The sequence below is a fragment of the Branchiostoma belcheri genome, unplaced genomic scaffold (assembly GCF_001625305.1).
Source record: "Branchiostoma belcheri isolate BF01 breed outbred unplaced genomic scaffold, Haploidv18h27 scaffold240, whole genome shotgun sequence".
NCBI lineage: Eukaryota > Metazoa > Chordata > Leptocardii > Amphioxiformes > Branchiostomatidae > Branchiostoma > Branchiostoma belcheri.
The window spans coordinates 96,461-118,500 of NW_017803844.1; the positions used below are offsets into that span (position 1 = coordinate 96,461).

A 22,040-nucleotide genomic window follows, 5' to 3' on the forward strand; every position below is an offset into this window, starting at 1 on the left:
ACATGGCGAATATGGATCGTAGCATGTGCCCTGTGTGCGACAAAGGAATTGCATAGATGTTTGAGTATTCTTGATGATATTTGGAACATACTACAGTGATAGGGTTAGAGATAGTTGGTATTTTACACATGAAAGCTTGCTTTTTAATGTCCATATAACTTGCATTGAAAATCGTTAATGTTTTGGGCGGGCATCTATGCTTCGGCGATTGCGTGGTGATAGCGGATGATGATGACGATGGCGTGGTCGGCTTCAGGATCTTGATCAAGTTTTCCACTGCACTCTCCATGTTTGATGCACCCGCTCTGATGTCCATGAGAGCACTGAGACCAAGGTTCTCCTGTGCACCCGGGAACAGTTCTGTCAGCGTCATGACGTCGTCTTGTAGGGCAAAGTCAGGCATACTAGATGTACTTGGGCATGCGCCGTCGTCGCGAGATGTACTGGCCATGGGACTGGCGCCGTCGCGATATGTACTGAGCGGTAGTCGTAGTCTGGCCGGCTGGAAGAATATCCCTTGTACATCTCTGTAGACGTGTGTGTGTAGTCTTTTCTCGACCTCCCCGCGCTTTTGGATGTTGCCTGTGCGGAGGAAAAGTCCCTGATTGCCCTGCGCATGTGGGGTGCTGGGTGTACTGTAGGCGTTTTCGAAGCGACCTCCTGCATAGACCTGTTCAGTGCCTCGTACATTTTGGTTGTCTTTACACCCCTCATAATTTCATAATTTTTTCATAATTGGTTTATTTCAGAAAAGCATATTGCAGCCTGACAGCTGAATTGCATGCTCATTTACAGTCAATGGAATTATAGACTTTGACTAAATTTTTAAAACGAGTACAATTCTAAAATCAATATTGCAACGAATTTAAAATCTCATTAAAAGCAGTATTAAACAATATGTAGTTATATGTGGTGGAAGTCTCAGTACAACAGTAGGCAGTTCATAAAATCGTGAGAAGATTCTGTACAATCGTATCCTAAGCAGTTCATGTGTTAAATATTAGAGGCACAGAGTCGTTACTACTGAGTGTCGTTACTGCAGTAGAGTCTCAAAGCTCGTGGTATAAAGGACATTGAATGTCTTTTGCTTTTACTTCTCATTGACTGGTGCCGACTTCCCCTGCTGATGTTGTAGTGATTGGCCGAGGGGGTAGTGATGAATCCCCTCGCCTGCTGCTTCTGGGCACTCTTAGCTGCACTCGAAGTCGTGCCGCTGTCCTTTCTCGTCATGTTGGCAATGGCGATGACGTCGCAGGCCGTCATCTCTTTTGGGGCTGTCCTCTCTCTTCCGTCCATTACGTGCTGTCTCCGGTAACTGCTGACTTGCTCACAATCCTTACATGCACAGTGCTGCCAGGGACAGATGCCCTTGTGGCCTTTGAGGGGCGCGTCCACACGGTGAACCCTGCACTTCTTACACTGGTATTCCTTTCTCTCCATTGCGGCAGTGGAATTAGATGACCTCGCAGTAGACTGGGTGGCAATGGAATGAAATGACGGTCGCATTGGGTATTACTTATAAATTATGATGATGCGTGGACCTTCACGGCCAGTACCTTATTTAACAAATCAGTATTCTCTTCTTTTAAACCATCTATGGTTTTTGACTGCTGAGCAAGCTGAGCCGCTAACTCAGATGTTCTTTCCTTCATTGAAGAAAGTTCCATTTCAAGGGCCTGTATTTTCTCTTTGGCCAATACTGCTTCATTTACATTTTTATCTACATGCTCCTGGGGAGCTACTCTCCCATCTGTTTCTGTCCCAGCGGGTCCTAGAGTGGACACTGTGCCTGGTAGTGACAGACCCCTCGTCGGGAGTTACCGACTGGCCCTAGCGCCGTGGGTGGTTGTTGTTGTGGGGTTATCTTGTAAACAGGAATCAGTGTTTGATGAAAGTTTCACTATGACGAGATCTACATAGTATTTGATCACAAAAGCCAAGGAGGTTTCTATAACATGTAAATTTGAGTTTCCAAGAGGTTTGTCACAAAAACAGTGCATTTCGGTCGCCACAAGTCATACACTGACGATCTAGAGTCTCTCGAATGTTTCTGTGGGTCTTGTCTAGATCTTCCGGACTGACGAATATTCGAAAACCACAATCGTCGCAGGATTCTCCGAACCCATACTCAACCTCAGTGCTGTCAGCATCTGCCACCTGTGTGTTGAAATTAAAACATGTTTGGTTTTATTTGATTTGCAGACTTGCCTTCTACCTGGGTCACTTCGACTCGATAGACATATCTGCCAAGCCAAAGTCGTCCAGAGGATCGGATGGTTCAGCAGGCTGAAGTGGCGTGGCATAGTCTGCAGGCTGGTTCAACTGAGTCCTCTCTACCACGTACCGGGCAAATGCCCTTCCTTGGGCAGGATTGGCCTAGGTCATACAGGGAAAGGTATATGAGAAATAGTACTACATTGATTTCAGCCACAGATAGGAAAACCACTCTCTAGACAATTCATCCCAGGAAATTCATAAACTAATATTACAAATAGTGTAGAGGTCTGATAATAATTGAAACATCTTTTGACCTTACAAGCTAAATACTGTGTACCGACAGATAAACGAGGGTGACGAACGAAGAGAGTCAGGGGTCTCGTAGTGTTAAGGCTCAAAAGGGTCCAATTTCGTAATTGGCCAGTTCACGCCGTCTTTCCCTTTTAGGAAAATTATTAGAAACCCTTTATCTAATTTAAAAACAGATAAATAAAGGGTTTCCAATAATTTGATCCAAATGCAGAGATGAAGGGTGGTTCGCACACCGTGCATCGAGACTATAGCTCTAAGTGTTCCCCAGATTGTATGTAGGGATTTGAAGACAAAATCGATTAATGTTAGGTATATGCGTTGTTAAGAAACTGTTACAACGTTGAACAAAATTACACAGTAACGTTAAAATTATCATCAAGTTGAGAAGCGGATTCGCGTGAAAGCAGATCTAGACGATGACTGAAAACTCTTTTCTCCAAAATAATGTTGTTTCTCCTTTTCCACTCCTCTCAGATTTCTCTCAGGTAAAATCAAATACATAATGGATTAAAGGATTCTTCTACATGCTGTTGTTAAAGAGGACAGTAATACTATATAATGACCCGACCCTGCCGGTATAAATTCGATAACATAAACTATCGGTCTTCAGTTTGCATTTGGTATCCGTGCTGGACGGATCGGCAGCAACGCTCTGAACGTTAGATCCTTACACATCGCGTTTTTTTGTGCTGGACGACTTCGCAGACCTTGGTGTATGATTGTAGGTAGATATAATAGTGTCTAGAAATGCCACAAGACGTAAAATATGGGCAGTAGCTGCTCATACCCGTTCATACCGGCTCGCGACACGTTCCGTGTACGGTCGGTCTTGTCACGATCGCCGAGGAATTGTCTGGGGCACGCCGGTAACCAGGTGCCGGAATATCACGCAAATACAGAGCCTTAGATTATCATTGAATACCTACAACATACAATAAGGCTATGTGTAGGGATAGATGTGAGATATTCCAACTCTTATAGAGTTTGACGTATATTTTGGTACAATATATTGGGCAAATTTGAGACCGATATCGGCAACCTTAGCCGTACAAATAGCACGAGAGCGACACTTCGCCCGGCGCAAGACCCAACAGGCCGATCGTATCAATAAATGCAACGATCCCCCCTTTCGCTCCATCATACATTTCATATTTCTTACAGATATATATGGTGAAACTATATGCTTGTTACTTTACGCGAAGAAACCTGAGAAACTTCTGTAATGTTGTGGCGAAATGGTGTGTGCTGAATGAATGACTGACGTTACGATACTCAACCTAACCTGTAATTCTGCCACAAGCGTGTGCTTGGGAGGTGTGATTCTTGTAGAAATGACTACCTTCGTACTTGTGTATATCTCAAAACTATCTCAAAATTGCCCAAAATATCCCCAAAGTTCAAATATTCAAACGTCCGATTCTAACGGCAAAATGCAAATGACTTCCTGTTTACAGTTGAAAGGTCGTGACCCCTGACCTATATCACACGTTCTTTGTTTTCAACCCCTCTGTTCACGAGGTTCGTGGAGGAGCAAAGTGAAAAACTAAATCGACGCTTTGTATCTAAGAAATCACTTACCTTATCTCGATTCTCAAATAAACGGAGTCATGCTTATAGTTGCTATTTCCCGTTGGGGTGTACAACGTTTTCACTTTCACTTTTTTCAAGTCCTGTCTGACAACAGACCTTGGGCTATCATCGGGGCCAATAAATTTTTAGTTATTCGTTTTCAACCTCTCTGTTTACAAACTGCTTTGAGGAGTAAAGTGAAACACTAAATCACTTACCTTATCTCGATTCTCAAATAAACGGAGTCGTGCTTGGAGATCTATCCGAGTGACGATACGCGTTTTGGCTACCATTCAAATAATTTAGGTCAGTGATAATGCAAAAGCACCATCTACTTTGGAGACATTATACAATGAACTGTGAATAAATCACATCAAATCAATTACATATATCATATGGATATGTGGTACGTTACAGCTCTTTTGAGTTATGTGATGGCCCTGAAAAGGGCCGGGGTATGATGGCCCTGAAAAGGGCCGGGGTATGATGGCCCTGAAAAGGGCCGGGGTATGATGGCCCTGAAAAGGGCCGGGGTGTGTACTCGCCGTCCTACCACCACTGGTGTCCCATGTAGGGTTTCCCTCTTGGGTTTGGGAACCTTCGCCGCACCAGCTTCAGCACGCATTTTGGCATTACCTCCCTTGCCAAGACCACATGTCGCCTATGGGTTGGGTCCAGCATCCCGTCGACCTGCATCCTCTGGTTCTTTTTCTGAAGATACCGGTGGTCCCGCCATGGGCTGGGGTCCATGTTCTCCATGGTGGCCCAGAACTGCCGGTACTTCGTCTTGCGGAGGGGTGCGTTGGCTTCACAGGCCGGCTGTTCCCCTAACCACAAGGGTTCGGGAGTGGTCACGCAAGGCCTGCAAAAGCAGTGCCTGCACTCCTCAACTCCCTCCGCCTGAGGAATGAGGACAGCCGGCGCTGGCTGCTCGTCTGCGCCCGGGGCCTGATCGTCGGGCGCGTCATCGTCGGGCGCGGGCACGGGCACGTCGGGCACATCTGCCGGTGCATGTTGGTCTTCATGTTGCGCGGCCGCTGGGTTGACGTCGTGAGGAGTGTGTGGCACACTCTGCACGATGGAGACTTCTTCTTCGCCGAACTCATTCCACTGTATAAATCCCAGAATGTCGGCCTCTCTGTCTGGTGTCAGGCACAGCGTCAGATGTCGTCTTTCCGCCATCTTCGCAAACCAGAAAATTGGCGGGAACAGGAAGTCAATGAGGGCTCTTCCGCAAAGGTTGTGCTTTCACAACTTTGGTGCTACACTTGTCACCAGAATCATCACACGACCAATAGTGTTGAGGTATGGAGGTCAGATATGTTAGAATTTCCACGGTATTTTCAGAAAAATAAAGGCAATACAGGTCTCACTTCAATAAGGGTGTATAAGTTTCAATTATACATAACAAATAATACATCACAACAAACATTATTTCCATTTCATCAGAAAAATAAAACTCCCATCATCCAGTCATGCTTGTCATACACAAAGTGCGCCAAAATTCAGATTCTTTTCCGGTTTCTGGAGGATGGCTGCCCCGCCATCCCGTACACCTCTTGCCCCTGTCAACGGTGTCCAGGGACAAGCTAAGAGACGGCGTTACCACGCCTCAAATGGAGTGGTAAAAGAGACGACAAGGAACATCCGAAAGACGTTCGAGTGTCTCTTTCCGGGGCCAAACGGAGAGGTGGAGAAGAAAATGATGCTGGAGAAAGTCGAGCGCGCCAAGGCGCGCATGGGGGGTGCGGAGATAACGACGGCGGACATGATGACCGTTTTGCTGGACAGTTATCTGTCCCAAAACGGTCCATCATCGACGCCGTCTGTTGTCGACGCACCCTGCAACTTCCAGGAGTGTCCGCCTGACAGCCAGAACCAGCAGCTGTTCGTGGTAGCAAAAGATAAGATGCACCACCTGCTGGCCACGCTCCATGCCCACAACACAAAGTGCGACGCAAAAATAACGCTGCGCCAAGTGATCATGCGAGGGCACGCAGGGATCTGCAAGATCCGCTGCCCTAAAGGGTGTTCTTACCAGTGGGCATCCTCTCCATACATCGGGGGAAAATTTCTCGTCAACCTAAGGTGAGTGATTGCTCCGTGAGTATGGCTTCTGTTGGTGATGTAATACGTGTGTTTCTCAGTGTCTGAAAATTTGGGGACAGGTATGTATGAGATTAGATAATTTGTGTGTTTGTGTATGTATGTATGTGTGTGTGTGTGTGTTTCTCTGTATGTATGTGTGTGTGTCTGTCAGTGTGTGTTTCTATGTGTGACTGTGTGTTTTTGTATGTGTATTGTATGTATGTGTGTGTGTATATATATGTATGTATGTGTGTTTCTAAGTGTGTGTGTGTGTTTGTGTATGTATGTGTATTGTATGTATGTGTGTGTGTGTGTATGTGTATTGCATGTGTGTGTGTATGTGTGTGTGTGTCTGTCTGTGTGTGTTAGTGAGTGAGTGAGTGAGTGTCTGTGTGAGGGTAACTCAGCTCATTACATACTTGCATACTGTGTCATTCAGTTACCTTTTGTATGCTCGAGAAGCAACACATAAGCAAAATATACATTCAATACAGATCCTTTGTCTCTAACTTGCAGAATGGCATGTGGGTACTTTGGGAGCGGAATTCTCCCAAACCAGTACTGGAGAATCTGCACTTTTGCAGGTATTGGGGAGCAGACTCCCGACACCCTGCGGAGATGTAAGTAACAACCCCTAACCAGTACATAGACTACAAATGATTTCACAACATTAAAAGTACTGTGCATAAATTAGCCAGTCAAATAAATGATCTTTCTGTCCTGGGTCCATAACAAACCATGCCTTGTAAGCAAATGAATTCAAATATAGTACTAGTACTTATTTGATACAAAAGAGATAGTGTGAAATACATTGTACAGCTCTATTAATGTGAATATATTTATGTCTAAATATTCACTAATGTAATAAATGAATAATCTACAGGTCTGGTACAGTATGCTGAGATAGTGCAACACAAGTCTGAGATGGCGATGGGCATAGCAAGGGACGAAGTAAGTTGTGTTTCTCCTAATATCACTTACATCGTAAATTGCTGTTACAGTGTTACTTACATGGTCAATAATGACAATTAGGTACTGATAATTAAAGCTTCTGAATCATTGGATGAAGTATTACTTGAAATACAGAGCTGAATATTAAAGTAAAGATAATCAAATATAACACAAGATGATTCCATGTAAGATCAATCAGTCATGATTCTATTCCTTGTCAACAGGAGATTGAAGAAGATGGTGGCGACGGAATATGCATCACAACTGACGCCCGACACGCCCACAGAAAGAACAGTTACAGGTCTGACATCCTGGCCCTGGGACAAACGTATGTAATTTGCTTCTACAAGATTTATTCATACACATAGGCAAAATATGGTGCATAAAACATCTCCACCTTATATACATGTACATGTACAACAAACTCCAGTTACTGTATTAATGAGTCAAATTGATACTTTTATGCAATGGATTCCAGAACTTAACACTATGTCCTTTGGTCACTAAACCCAGTTCAAGGTCAAAGGCATTACACTACATTCAACAATATGAGCTACTGGATGTAAATGTATAATGAACAAGTTGCTAACTCTGTTGCAAACAACCTCAGTATGGCTTGCTGGATTTTATACAATCTGAAAATATTAGTTTTTCCTCATCACGTTTTTTCATGAAATGAAATTGATATAATACAGATTTTAGCCCTAGAATTACATCACTTATTACTCTGGTTGTAGCAAGAACATAAAGTTTATGTGTATCTGCACACCTGTACTTCAATTCACTGCCTTGCCTCACAGCAACCATCGTGTTCTGGCGTACGCCCCGGTTACCAAAGAAGAAGAAAGGTCCAGCCAGAAGCATGAGATGAGGGGGACTGTGAAGTTGTACAACACGTTTGATGAGATGGGTATGTATACTGTGTATTATCTCCACCTTGGGGGAAAGAAAGAACAGATGATGTTGTAAAGCTGTTTCAAATCAGAAGAAAAAAGTGCAAACACCCTTTACCATCAGTCCAGGTTTATCTGAAGCAAATACATCTTGTTACTGTAAAAAGTCTTTTATGATTGAACATGATACATTGTACTAGTGATATGTTAGGCATGTGACAATAAACTGTACATCAATTTTCTTGAATGTTGAATGCTAATAACTGAACTGTTACAGGACTGAAAGTGATTGACCATGCGCACGATCGCAACAGTAGCATAAACAAGTTTGTCAAGGCCAGGCCTGCCTATGGAGATGGCAGCAAGACTACAAACTCAAACGACACCTGGCATGGTATGACAGTCTACATTACGTATGACTTGATGTTCATAGAATCTATTAGATGGTGAACAACACTTTACATGTATTTCTGCACGATAGTAAGATACAAATAACTTCTGAACTGCAGATACAGCCCTGTGAGAGATATATGTACATAAATGTGTACCTTCTTTCAATGTCCACCCTTAGGCATCGAAAACTGTTCTTGTACATTTACAACGTATCCCACCATCCGTCTAATCTGTAAAATAGCAAACATATACATATTTAACTCCAATCTTGATTATACAGCTACAAAGGCACTTGCCAGGAAGTTCAAGAAGTTGGCAAGTGGCCCAAAGAAGAACCACGGGGTCACCTGGCACGGGCAGCTACAGGATAAAGGTAACCATCCTGTTTGAGAACGCTAAGGTCATGTTGATTTGATTATATGGATGACATCCGCGCGCGCATAAATTTTTGACCGTTTCAAAAAAAAAAGATTTCAACCATACTGTAAATCGTACAAAACAATTGCAAAATGAGCAAAATATACCATAAGTTACAAAAAAAATTAATAAAAACTATACCAATGTCGTAGAATGCCAAAATCAAACGAACAAAGACGAAATTGTAAAGAAATAAACTTGAAGACTAGATTATTCGCCAAACCATATTCTGTGCCATTTGCTCAACCCTCATGACCACGTAGATTTCATAATGAAAAGAACTTTTTTTTTTGCAAAACTTTTTTTTTATTCGCACGCGCGCATCAGTTTTGGGGCTCCCGGAGGATGTCATCCATATAATCAAATCAACATGGCCTAATGTAATACACATACTGTGCTACTCAACCATTTTGAGTCCAGTAATGTATCTTATTTATGAAACCTTACACTTTACAAAGTATTGGCAATTGGCTTGAAATAGCAAACTTTTGCAGATGAATTAGAAATATTCATACTCATAGTTCAGAATGATGTTTTTGTTCCATGCTTCAAAATCTACGGATCAGGGGAGGTGTTGGTGCCCATTACAGTTTGAATGTCATGGATTTAGGCCTTGCATTTGTTCTTTTAGGAGCACCACTCAAAACACATTTCTATTGGAGTATGAAGCGGTGTGCTGGAAGTATCCAGGTACTGAGGGATTCTCTCCTGAACGTGGTGGAACACTACCAGGTACTGTAGGGCCAAACTGTACAAAATATACATGATGTATGTATATGTTGCATGCCATTACTAATAATTGTTTCTCCACTACTGGTTAGAGGGGGTCATTCAAGTAACATAAGTTCCAATGTCAGGACTGGAGACATTTATTGCTATGTATGGTGGAATGTTATGGTGTGTTTCCCAACAACAGGTCTTAGGCCACACCGACTTAATTTTATGGATGACGTCCTCTGAAGACCCCCAAACTAGTGCGCGCGGGAGAATAAAAAAAAATTCCGGCTAGAAATAAAAATGCTACTAAGCCATGGGAATACAAGGCTGGTATTGTGAATTCGCGGCAGTACATAGCAACGTATACGACAAGACAGCACATGCTGTTTTTTGCGGAATTTATGAATAGGCACTGTACCTATATACTGAGTTCTTGAGTCGTGGCCTGGGTGCCTGGCTCCCTATTGCCCCTAACTACTATGGACTACTCAGGCCTAGAGCCAGGCCAGAGCCTCGGTGGACGTGATGTTTTTTTTTTAAACAAGCGAAAATCAATGCGCGCGCGGACGTCATCCATAAAATTAAGTCAGTGTGGCCTTACCGGTGTGCATGAGCACAAAATGCTAGCTTCAGAATTTTGCTAGTCTCCAATTGCACAATTTGTGTTGATACAGGTCAAGGTAGTTATCATGTCATTGCCATTGCTGTCTTTCCAGAATCGACATGACAAATGCCACCAAGAGTCGCGCTGTCGGTCTGACCCTCGCTACCGGCCTAGCAGGGTCATCATCACCGACAGTGTGGCTGTGGAGATGCTGAGGAAATTCATAACGCAGCAAGACATCTACAGACATGCCGAGGATTACGTACTGGTATGAGAACAGAATTACAGTTTAGTCAATCCAGTAGAAAGTAAGAAATGCAGAATCAATACTGGGTGACAGGCTCTCTTAGCCTGATTACCAAACCTATTATAGCTCGCGAGTCCTACAGTCTCTCCGCAAGCAGGTCCAGACCTATTTGCGGAGAGGCTGTAGGACTCAGGAGCTATAATAGATTCGGTAATCAGGCTAAGGCTCTGTATGAATGCAAAAGAAACACATACCTGGTACCTACTTACACTGAAGACAGCAAAAAGCTACAAGTAAGAGAAGAATTCAGGAAAAGAAATACATACCTGGTACCTACATATTTTCATTTTAGTATTTCATTTTAGTATCAACAGACTTGGTTCTTGTATTCTCCAAATTGGCCAGGCAATATCCAACATGGGGCACTGCCAAATGTTAATTCCAAAAAGAGCTTCCCTTCTGTAGTTCTGGTAGATTCGGGGGGGGGGGGGTTGATGACAATCTACATGGGTATGTCATCCATGCATACAATCAAGTCTATATGTCTTTTTTCTGTTTTTGCAGTGCAAGGACACACTGTATGTGGAGAGCTTTAACAACGCTTGTCTGCAATATGTAGACAAGCGTATTGTGTTTGGTACCATGAACTACACAACCAGGATGGGCCTGGCCATATTGGACTGGGTACGTCATTAATGATTAATAACACATCAAACTCCATTATATACCGTCAAAGCTATTCATAACTCATTCACATCTACTGTATTTAAAAGTAATTCAAACATTTATCTGTATCAGTATACATGTAGCAGATAATAGCTACCCTTTGACATAACGCACCAGCTTCCCAGGCACGCGGCGCAGTGGCAACTGGCTACATTACACCGAATAACCTTACAATAATGTTACACCCAACCTTTGCACAATTTATGATCTAACTGCAGGAGTAGTTTAAAGCTTCATCTATAATCATAAATCATGTGCAAAACTCAACTTGAACCTAGGAGTCATGGTATTACATTATCATGCAGTAATAGAAATGCTGTGACTAATAATATGTCTTGTTGATTTATTCACAGAATGAGAATGTGGATCGGGAAGCGACCTCTGTCTACAGCAGACAAACTGTGGCCAATCCTCGGCAGAGGGCAGGCAGCAAGAACCTAAAGGCCAAGACGTACCGGTTCGTGCAGGAGATCCAGAAGTGCTTCCTGGACACAGTGCGCTCCAGGAATGGTCTGCCCGAGCCCCCCCGTCGGCATCCTGCACAGGAAGATGACGAGAACATCCGTGACAGTGACTCAGGCACCGACTGTTCCTCGGATGAGGACTAGACATGACATGAGTATTTCTAAACTTGTCCAACCCTGGACCTTTTTGGTTACAAGAAAAGAGTAACTGTACACAAACCTTAGTGAAGTCCAGGTTTCTACCATGCTATTACTGTACTTTGAACTTTCAAACTGTATATATTGTTACTGGTGAAGTCCAGGTTTCTACCATGCTATTACTGTACTTTGAACTTTCAAACTGTATATATTGTTACTGGTGAAGTCCAGGTTTCTACCATGCTATTACTACTGTACTTTGAACTTTCAAACTGTATATATTGTTACTTGGTGAAGTCCAGGTTTCTACCATGCTATTACTGTACTTTGAACTTTCAAACTGTATATATTGTTACTTGGTGAAGTCCAGGTTTCTACCATGCTATTACTGTACTTTGAACTTTCAAACTGTATATATTGTTACTTGGTGAAGTCCAGGTTTCTACCATGCTATTACTGTACTTTGAACTTTCAAACTGTGTATATTGTTACTGGTGAAGTCCAGGTTTCCACCATGCTGTTACTGTACTTTGAACTTTCAAACTGTATATATTGTTACTGTTCATTACACGATATTGTCTAACCATGTACTGTGCACATCATATGAACTTCCCATCATTCTTATGCGACCAGAGGTTCTTGTTTGCTACTGGAGACACATAGTATTTTTTGTGGAGATGTACAAATGTAAATAGTCTGACCTCATGTATGCCAAGCAATGGATGGTTGTACAAGAAAACAGTTACAGTGTACTAGTACTACTGTATTACTATTACTTTCTAATGTGTCTAAACCAACAGTAATAGCTGTGGAGAGTTTCCCTACCTTGAAGTTGAACTTCATATTGTAGGCTCATAGGTGACCCCACTGCTTCTGTCAGCCTGGTCCTGTCAATGTCATATGTACTTATTCTTATCTTCAATTGGTTATGATTTTTTCTTTCAACTCTAGAACTAAAGTAATTTTTAAAATGGGGAAATGGAAAACTACACAGCACCAGCAAACACATGACAAAGGAACTTATTGTGGTGCTTCTTGTTTTTTGTTCTGTTTTGTTTTTCTAGAAAATGGTAATGACTGTCAAAATTAGTCAAAATATATACATGACAACTTCTCACCTCTGCTGATGTGATTTTAACGTTACATTTTCACCAACTTTTTTTTATTGTTGTTACCGAATGCTGACATGGGCAGACCACAAAGAAAGAACACATAATCTTCTTGCTCTTGATGTGTGGCGGAATGGCGGTATGTTGTAACGTCCAACATACAAAAGTAACACTTTATGTAGTGTTGTACACAAAAAGTATACGCAAAAATAACTTACAGACATCGTACAATATACTAGTACTGTTCAACTATGTTCCTAAAACGGCCGAACAATATACTATATTTACAACATAATATAATTTGCCAAACGGTTTTCGTATAGCATCGAAAACTAGCATACCCAAACTGCAAGGCTACAGTACCCTCCCTCATCAAATTTTCCTTCCGGACTCATTTTTTTTTCAAAACATATCAGTTTGGACCTACCTGCGATTGTTACTCCACAAGATCTCCTTGCTGAACCACGAACTGGGGAATCGACACGTCAAATAACTTCCAAAGAAGCTAGAAGTAAATTATTTGATCGCCATGGCGTCGTGTCTCCTACTACAAAATTATATAACACTAGTAGAAAAACACCGAACACTTGGATCGGGACCGGACGAAGTACGAATTGCTCTGGCGCGGCAAAATATCTCGTCAGAATGCCCACAAATGAACCAGGAGTAATTTCTAACACACAAAGGAAGGTTCTTGCCGTGCTTCTGCCATCGATGAGCAGCATTGTGGACCAAATTTTCGAAACCCGGAGAAAATCCAACATGGCGCCCGTGACATGTGCAAGGGTTTGTTTGTGTTTTCTTTGCTACGTCACCAAAGGTCAAATGGCGTTCGGCGGAGTGCCTGTACGCAGTACGTACGTAGCGTCGGCACAAGGCGAGCTGGTAACATTTTCCCCAGATAGTTTGATGTTCAAAAATTCTGGGGCAATGGCGCAAGTAAGCGTCACTGAAAATGGTGTATTTACAATATACTTCACGTTGCGCGAGCGCAAATCGCTGCTTGATCAAATCCGAATCTCCCTCCTATTTGTTCATTGACGGACGCGCGGGGTATCGGTGACCGCACCAGACTGCCGACAGCTGCCAGGCGACTCAAACTCAAGCACACGTTCCCTGCCTAAAACAAAGCAAAACAGAAAACCGGCAGGGTTTTTTTCTGACAAGCAGATTTCTACCACGTGCTTTTGTTTCCGGGCACAGGACTCCCCACGGTGTTCAAATCCATTTATGATGTTAGGAGTCTATTTAGCCCCTAGAAGTCGTTCCAGGACACAGTGTGAAGTATTTTATTGATTTATTAATTTATGGCTTACCCAGGGCAAGGAACCCGAGGCTTTAAGCAAACTGGTTAATATGCATTGAGATCTTTGTTAGAACCTTAAAGTGAGCCTCGCTGGGCCACGCCACCGCATATCGTCCTCAGACAGGATGTACACAAGTGCCGACAGAAAGTAGTGCGTACAATGACAAAACACCGAGTTAAAAGTGTTCGTTTTTAAACTATTGGCATTATTTCCAGATTGTGCTAAATCTGTGTAGTTTATAAAATTATTATGGTGTTTGCCGTAGTTTGGTTCATTGATACGGTTACGTTCGTTTTAAGCTGAACAGTCCCGTGGCGGATGGATATACGCAGAAAAATCCTTGTCGCACGACCGCACCCAGGTTCAGTTGGAGAGGAAGGGCGGTGGTGTGAGGTAGGTGCTGCAATTTCAGGTCTTTTGTGTTCTGAATTGTCATTTCTGTGATCGACAACTTACGTAGAATAAATTCTAAGGATGTTACGGTTACTCGTACGTAGACGTGGACAAGTTGTTGCCAAGCAAAGTCGATTGATTCTGCTGGTTTATTTGAGCCGCACAGTGTGTACCCTGGAAAGCCATAGTACAGCGGGTCGCGGCTGGTTTCTTCTCGGGCCGCCAAGCACCTTTACCCGCGAAACACGATCCTACCGGCCAGAGTAGTTTAGCTGTCCGGCTGGATCGTGTTTCGCGGGCAAAGGTGCTAGGCGGGCCGAGAAGAAACCAGCCGCGACTCGCTGTACTATGGCTTTCTAGGGTACACAGTGTGTGTACGGCAGTTTGTGGAATGTGTCTCGTCACCAATAATCAGTTTGCCCCAAACCTTTGGTCACGAGAAAAAATATCTAGTTTTTTTTATTGTAGAAAACGTAACACTGTTGATTACAAGAAGGCCAATTTTAACTCTAATGGACAAAAATGGCATAACCTGGCCGCGGTCGCTGACATCTGTGATGGATTATCTTGTTTACGTGTTGGATGACGATTTGTGTTACAGTACATTCATTTTATTGGTGTTGTTTGTGTATGGAAGTATCCGTACATTTGAAAAATGTTAGGAACCGAAAAAATGCATGGTTAAGCTACACCGAGATAGCAACTGCCTCCGGTAGACTTTTCTTGGATACAAAAAACTACTTCTACCATCAGATATGAATTGAATTATTATTGTTATTATTTCATCATTATGATTATTATTATTACATATTAGGTAATGGGATGGTTCACTACATTGTATATTGTATGTTTATTGATGAATAAATATGAAAAAAAGAGAAAAAAATTCTAACGTGTTGTCTGGTCTAAGGATTTCGGTACTAATTCTTATATTCGTGTTTCCTATACAGCTACCCCTGAGATGAACATCAAACACCGTGGATCCGCTGTGAGACGGGGACCATCCTGTATAGAACACCAGCAGCTGTGCACAGGAGACAGAAAAGACCATTATAAAAATTCAAACTTTAAACTGGTCGTTTGTAAACATTGGTGACACAGCAAATTGTTAATAATCATTACTGAAGTGATTAGCTTGTGGCAGATCATTCAGCCAACTCAAATTATGGTTGTTATTTTTAGGTGTATTTCATTCAGCTGTCCTGCCTCTTGGAAACCCAGACTTCGGGGACTGTGCCACTGGCTCAGTGGGGGCAGGTTCAGCTTAGATGGTTGGATTTTGCAGCCATTTTCTATTGTTTTTTGCTGTTGTTGTCTCAATTTTGAAACAATGCAAGTGAGGGTCGTTTGAGAGTTAGCGCACTAGTGAATATTGTTGGCTCAGACTCACTGATACCCTTGTCTGAAGAGTTTCTTGAAGACGGTACTGCATGGCCCCAAGGCCGCTTCCCTAGCTCTCTCTGTCCGATGACAGCAAGTGTATCCTTATTAGGAGATCCATATGCATGAGCAAAAAAGACATACACTACAATAGTATTAGATTATGATTGATAAAAAAGATATATTAGCAGTTTGCATTGTAGGTCTCAATATGGTTTTCTTCTAAAGAGAGGGCTTTTATTTGCAACTGAGCTATGTGGGTCTTTTAAGTCATCCCCATCATTTGTGATGAATACACTATTCTGTGTAATGTTTCTGGGCCTTCAACCGCTCACTCGGACTGTCTATTGTCCCACCTCCATTGGAGGGTGGTAGAAGTACAGGGGGCCCCAGTAACTTAGATTCTAGCGAGCCAGGCACGGGGATCAAAATATCCCTTCCTACCGCAGCTACCTTGGGCCTAACACTATCTGATTCCTTGGACATCTTTACGGCTACCCTCACTGTGCCTGCAGTAGCTGAGATCGGCAATTAGGCCTATTCTAACCACTTACTAACTATCTTGTCTATCAATACCCGCTAAATAAAATAAAACTAAAATTCACCCCCTTCGACGCGTCTCACAGCGTCTCGACAACAACAGTCCTTACACAAACGACGAATAACCCGAACTATAATAACAGCAACCTTCCTGGGTACTTCTGCACCGTTCTCCCGGTCAGTAACTTGCAGTACATGTATAAAAACAACAATCATTCCTACACTTACAATTTATAAACAGACCCTGACTACCATGTCCTCTGCGAGTACCCCATCGTAGCCCCAAGGGGCACGGCGTGTGACTCCTCCGGTACCTGTACCATTGAGAACCCTATCGTTGGCATCGTCCTAACACTCACTCCATACGCTTCAAGCCGGCCACGTACCACCTGGAGCTCATAGCGATATGTATACCACACGCACCCGTGTACATGTGGGCCGAGCTGCACCAGTTCACGCTGACAGTAAAATTGATAGAAGAAACTAGCGGAGTAGTTACAAATCCAATCTAACCATAACGAGTCAGATTCTTGGAACGTAGGGATCAAAAAGACAAAATGGCGCCGGCCAATTGGTCCGACATGGGCCTTCTTTCTAACTGTTCCTACCGTCCTCCTACCAGTTCACCCTCGCCGGGATCGGAGCGACAATCGACCCGTATTCCACCACGGCCGAGCAGTGTATTGCTCTCCTAAATAGTTCTTGCCAAGTGTTTCTCAACTCTGCTGCTGAGAGGAACCAAAACACTTTGTATCCTAAATTAGTTCCTAGACGTACTGTCTCTATCTGCCTAACTATCTGATAACCTGCCCTGATTTCCCCAACCACTAAATGATCTACTTCCCCGTAGTGATTTATTGGTGATAAAATGCTATCGACGATTCTAGGTTATGTTGAGCACTGGCATAGAGCATGTGTGCCCAGAATCGGTATGTAAGAGCCATTGGTCAGTCTATTTCATATTTCACAGTTATTTACAATCACCTACCATAATTATCGAGCATCTTATCAAGATTATCGTTTCAAGTAGCCAATGTAACAAGTTGACATAAATTTGAAAAAAATGCACTTCAGTACATGGGAGGAGTAGGTTTGGAGAAGTCCTCCTCTTGACGACGACCCTGGCATTTCTCGTTACAAATCTAAAACATGGATCCAGATGGCTCGTCATTGTTTCCGCTGCAAATACTGATATTACTGACGACATCAGAACGACACTTCCATCGACAATGAAAAGCGGAGCACTGCTCAAGTTGTTGTAGCTGTATATTTTGGCTTTTGAGGGGCGGAATGTGTGTAGGAAATACCTGATGTGGGGGCTGTATGTGAAAACCCCTAGGAACTAAGTCCTTGAGATACTGGTGATGATTTCCGACTCATCCGAGTGTTTTCCGGTGAAACCTTGACGAGCGTACGTTGGTAACTTTTTACTTTAGATGCTCCGAGAAGCGCCTCTGCACAGTGCAGATACTTCCTGTCCACTTTGACTTGTACTCTGGCATCTTTCCACGGCGGACCTTGAAGACAAACATCCAAAGGTGTACAGCCGTTTTTGTTTGTTAACGTGGGGTCCGCTCCGTACCGTCAGGCGTTGTCCGAACGGTCCGGTCTGTCCATGTGAATATTCAAAATGTTCGTTCGTATCGCCCGACGGTAAAGTTACAACATGTATACCATTTCACAAGGCCTGTCTTCTTATCGTGGTTCAATTATGTAGAATGTTGTGAGATGAGGTGTTTGGACTCTAACTACGCTATCAGTATGGTAAACAATCTCCGGGTTGACTGAAGTGTCCGTTAATATGCGGTAGGTGTGCAGGATCTGGGGTTCCTGAATCCGATCTTCTGTTCTAGTTTCCTGGAAAACTTGCACGTTCTCCTGCAGACTTTTCCGCCGTTGCACGGGTTGACCAGCTCCCCCATCTTGTTAGTCGACGCCTCCGACCAGTTCCATGGTCTCGCACAATTCTAGAAGTGCACTCTTCTGGTTCGATCAAGTCGAACGATATTTGAGTCATGTGGTCGACAAGACTGGTGCTGGTGTACGGCCATTCACTGAACAAAGCTGCAGGTCCTTTAATCTTGACTCGTTCAACATGGGAATGGTCGGTCCGTACAGGTACAGAAAAATCTTTAAACGCCGTACATGGACATGTACGTTGTTGGAAAACGCAAACAATGCACTATGACAGGGCCTTGTCAACTCAAGAGCAGAGTAGAGATTGGTGATGGCAGCTAGAATGTCGTCTCTACGCCCAGAATACGCCCTACAGAGAATATCAGCCTCGATGTTGATACAAAGCGAAAAGAGATGCAACATCTTTTTGCTATCCTAGACTAAGAACTGACAGGTCTGTTAGCAGTCGACGCCTCCGACACGCTCACACCGTTTTACGGGCAGCGGCCCGCGAGCACCCGGCCGTCTTGTGTCCGCGCGCTGGAAAAGTTTTGCGGGCGTGGTCTTGTAGCCGCATGTTCTGCACTGAAGCAACTTCTTACACCCGAACCCGATGTTCTGTTCCAGTTTCCTGGAAAACTTTCACACTTTTCTGTCGCTGTGTTTGCGATGTCCGGTGTTGCACAGGTTGATCAGCTCCTCCATCTTCTTAGTCGTAGAACTTGTCCGTTGACATCTTCGAAGAAGAAGCATGAATGGGCCCACAACGGCCCATTTTCTTTGCTGACAACTTACGATATTGCAGATCATAGAACAGATGTGTTTTGAGCCCTGGTCTACTCTAATTAAGGGTATTTCTAAATCTTGGGGTCTCCTATCGGTGTCTGTGATCAAGTGCATTTGTAACAAGGGTGCTTTTTGTGTAAGAAAGGTTTAGAATAATGCTCAGTTCTTGACGTCATATACGTAAGCATAAAGTTGTTGCAGTAAATTATGTCAGCGCTTATAGGGATAAGGAGGTCTAGTGACAGTGGAAACCCTCATCTTCATGGGGTTCTAGGTTTGTCAACATATTCAAAGGAAAATCGCCCGTCTTCATCTGAGAAGCACTGAAGAAATACGGTAGATCTTTAAAACAGTTGAACCAGTAGAGACGGCAGATTATAGTTAACATGTGTTATAAGAAACGTTTCTTACCTACAAGAGGAGGCTCTTGGGTTGGTTGGAAGCAAGGCCGAGAATCGATTCGCGGGCTAGCTGGGTCTGCCTCCTTGTCGCTAGCTGTTCGTAAACAGAAGAACTTTTTAATGGACTGATTAGGTCAAGATGGAGTCAATTTTTTTGGAAATAGCACAGGATGCCTAGGCAGCACGCACATACATGTACATGTATCATGTACAGTGTCAGGAAAACTATCAAAATGTATTTCATCTAAATTAAACGTCACGAAAAAAAATGCACTTAGCGCATTCTAAACGGTAGTTCATTGATGGTCAGATATACAGGCCACAGTCCATAGTTGGATGAGTGGAATACTTTTATTCCATCTGTGTTCATGAGGAAAGGTATGTTTCGGTTGTCTTGGAGTTCTGGAATGCTGGTGTACATGGAACCATCAGTGATGTCTCCAATGGCTGATGTCTTTTTTTCCGTTGCCTGTTCCTGATCATTGCTTGGTAGCAGTCTTTCCCTAGAAAACGTGAAGAGAAAATGACTATTACAATATTGAATACAATACCATTACAATATTGTACCACAAAAACTATGCAAATCTGCACAATGTATTCTGCTCTGGTCTCCTGATGCCAAAAGGAGAGTCAGTCACCCAAATACAACCTTCAAGAACCTCAAAACTAATTTACTGAACTGGAATGTATTGTAATGTGTAAGACAAGTTATAGGGTAAATGTAAATCTCTGTAAATGATTGATAACAACGCTTGCCAATATGAATAAATAAATAAATGCATATCGTGAATGAAGACATGCATATCGTAGAAAATACTCGTCCCATACTCGTCCCGCACTGTGCGGGGATGCTCCCTGGCTTCTTGAATGTCCCGCACAGGTGTGATGCAGGCCATGACGGCACCGATGGCGGTGTTCTTTGCTTGAGGGCGACCGTCAAGTCCGTACCAAAAACTCACTGTTGGCTCGTTTCCAGCGATGAGGTGGCTGTTGGAAGGTGTCAGAAGGTACCGGGTGATGATATCCTTAACGCTTCTTGAGGCTCCATTTCCATCTCTAGCCTGATAAGTTAATATTTTGTGTATTCTGTACATACACAATGGTTGTAACCTTAATTCTTTCCTACTTTGGATTCAAGTTTATCTTAAAATGATGCATTTTATGCATGTCAAAAATTGTTCACTACTCAACCTACCAATTTTGAAACAAGATAATGTATGAGCTGAGCTTTGCATAGCTTAATCATGATATAGTTTATTTTCTGTGGATATGCCTAGTAATATTTCAAATTACTGCAGTTGTGATTCTCCTTTCGTTGAGACAAGTTAAACATGGTGGGGAGAATTGAAGGTTTAACATGTTGGTTCTAGTTCAAACTGCAGTCAAATGCATTAACCGAAAAAAATAAAAACACAACACGTTTTATTACAATGAATGATCCCCAAGCTCTGTGAGCTACACTTTGGCAGAACTTGTCATCAGAGGAGATTTTGAAAATGATGCTATAGCAAACTTGACGAGGGCTGCATCCAGGAGAGTCTGGATGAATAACCACAGGGATGGATGGCACCGTTCGGTGATGTTGTTCCATCTCTGGTGGAAACCGCAGACGAATGTATAGAAACCAATTGTTTACACGAATCTTTTTTGTCGCATAGGGACACAGGGTGGGGTGTTAGTATCATGGAATTGTATCAGCTTGTATTTTCTATTGTCATTCTGATATTTAGTCTTTTGGGTGGTTTCTTCAGGTGCCTTCATGGTCAGTGACATTGCCAACGTTCCGTTTTGATTCTGGATGTGTACTTAGTGATTGGTTATATGTGTTACTTAATCAACAGCGAGCAGATTATTATTGGACTGATGCTTCATACCATATGAATATGTCATACCTTTCCCATTCCTTTGATGACTGTGATAGCCTCAGAGTGCCATGCAATCTGCTTTTGGGGGAAGTCCTCTTCCTGTGTTTCCTCAGGTGGTGTCGTGATGCGCCAGGAATGACGCCCGCTGTTTCCCCAGAATGGCCATAAAAGTTTGTGGAGGCCTACAAAAATAACATAAAATAGAGATGATCAGGACAGTACAGTGTAGAAACTCAGACCATGTCGAACATCGTAAATCAGTGTTGCCCCAACACGTTGCATGTCAGGTTGCTGTCATGAGGCCAGTGAAGGTTGTCAGGCAAACACCTGGCCCTGCCCATGTACCAAGACCCCTGTGACTTGGGTCTTTAGCTTCCACTTTTCTGACTCCTGTAGACAATTAATGACAATATATGTATACGTAAAACCATTAACCCTCAACAGTACACCTTCCCGGACTGATTAATCTGTACACCTGGGGTCCGCGCGGACCCCAGAACAGTTTTTTGCTAATTTTTAGAATTATCAACATGCTACCAGCTCAATTGTTTTGCAAACTGATGTGGGAACCTCTGTGTCCACATTGCATACAAAAATCATACATTTTGAACTTTTTCTATTTTTTTT

General features: G+C 43.0%; 2 protein-coding genes and 1 pseudogene across 2 annotated transcripts; 2 read left to right on the forward strand and 1 right to left on the reverse strand.

The window, feature by feature from the left end:
• LOC109471223 overlaps positions 1-1,515 on the reverse strand; it is a 3,432-nt pseudogene extending 1,917 nt beyond the window's left edge.
• A 5,021-nt stretch (positions 1,516-6,536) lies between these two features.
• Positions 6,537-9,581, forward strand: LOC109471224. Its single transcript, XM_019770507.1, has 6 exons — positions 6,537-6,806; positions 7,070-7,137; positions 7,362-8,047; positions 8,308-8,424; positions 8,704-8,796; positions 9,472-9,581. The coding sequence occupies exons 3-6, from the start codon at positions 7,891-7,893 to the stop codon at positions 9,579-9,581; spliced, it is 477 nt and encodes a 158-aa protein (XP_019626066.1). The 5' UTR covers positions 6,537-6,806; positions 7,070-7,137; positions 7,362-7,890.
• Positions 9,582-10,172: 591 nt separating this feature from the next.
• On the forward strand, positions 10,173-11,742 carry LOC109471225. Its single transcript, XM_019770508.1, has 3 exons — positions 10,173-10,429; positions 10,973-11,092; positions 11,488-11,742. Exons 1-3 carry the CDS (start codon positions 10,247-10,249, stop codon positions 11,740-11,742), a joined length of 558 nt encoding a protein of 185 aa, XP_019626067.1. The 5' UTR covers positions 10,173-10,246.
• Positions 11,743-22,040: the final 10,298 nt, after the last annotated feature.

Bases quoted from the DNA above. Each gene is read 5' to 3' on its own strand.
- LOC109471224 (XM_019770507.1), top strand. From the start codon at position 7,891: ATGTGTATCTGCACACCTGTACTTCAATTCACTGCCTTGCCTCACAGC. The intron at 8,048-8,307 runs GTATGTATACTG...GAACTGTTACAG, and splicing joins CAACACGTTTGATGAGATGG to GACTGAAAGTGATTGACCAT. The intron at 8,425-8,703 runs GTATGACAGTCT...TTGATTATACAG, and splicing joins CTCAAACGACACCTGGCATG to CTACAAAGGCACTTGCCAGG.
- LOC109471225 (XM_019770508.1), top strand. From the start codon at position 10,247: ATGTCATTGCCATTGCTGTCTTTCCAGAATCGACATGACAAATGCCAC. The intron at 10,430-10,972 runs GTATGAGAACAG...CTGTTTTTGCAG, and splicing joins ATGCCGAGGATTACGTACTG to TGCAAGGACACACTGTATGT. The intron at 11,093-11,487 runs GTACGTCATTAA...ATTTATTCACAG, and splicing joins GCCTGGCCATATTGGACTGG to AATGAGAATGTGGATCGGGA.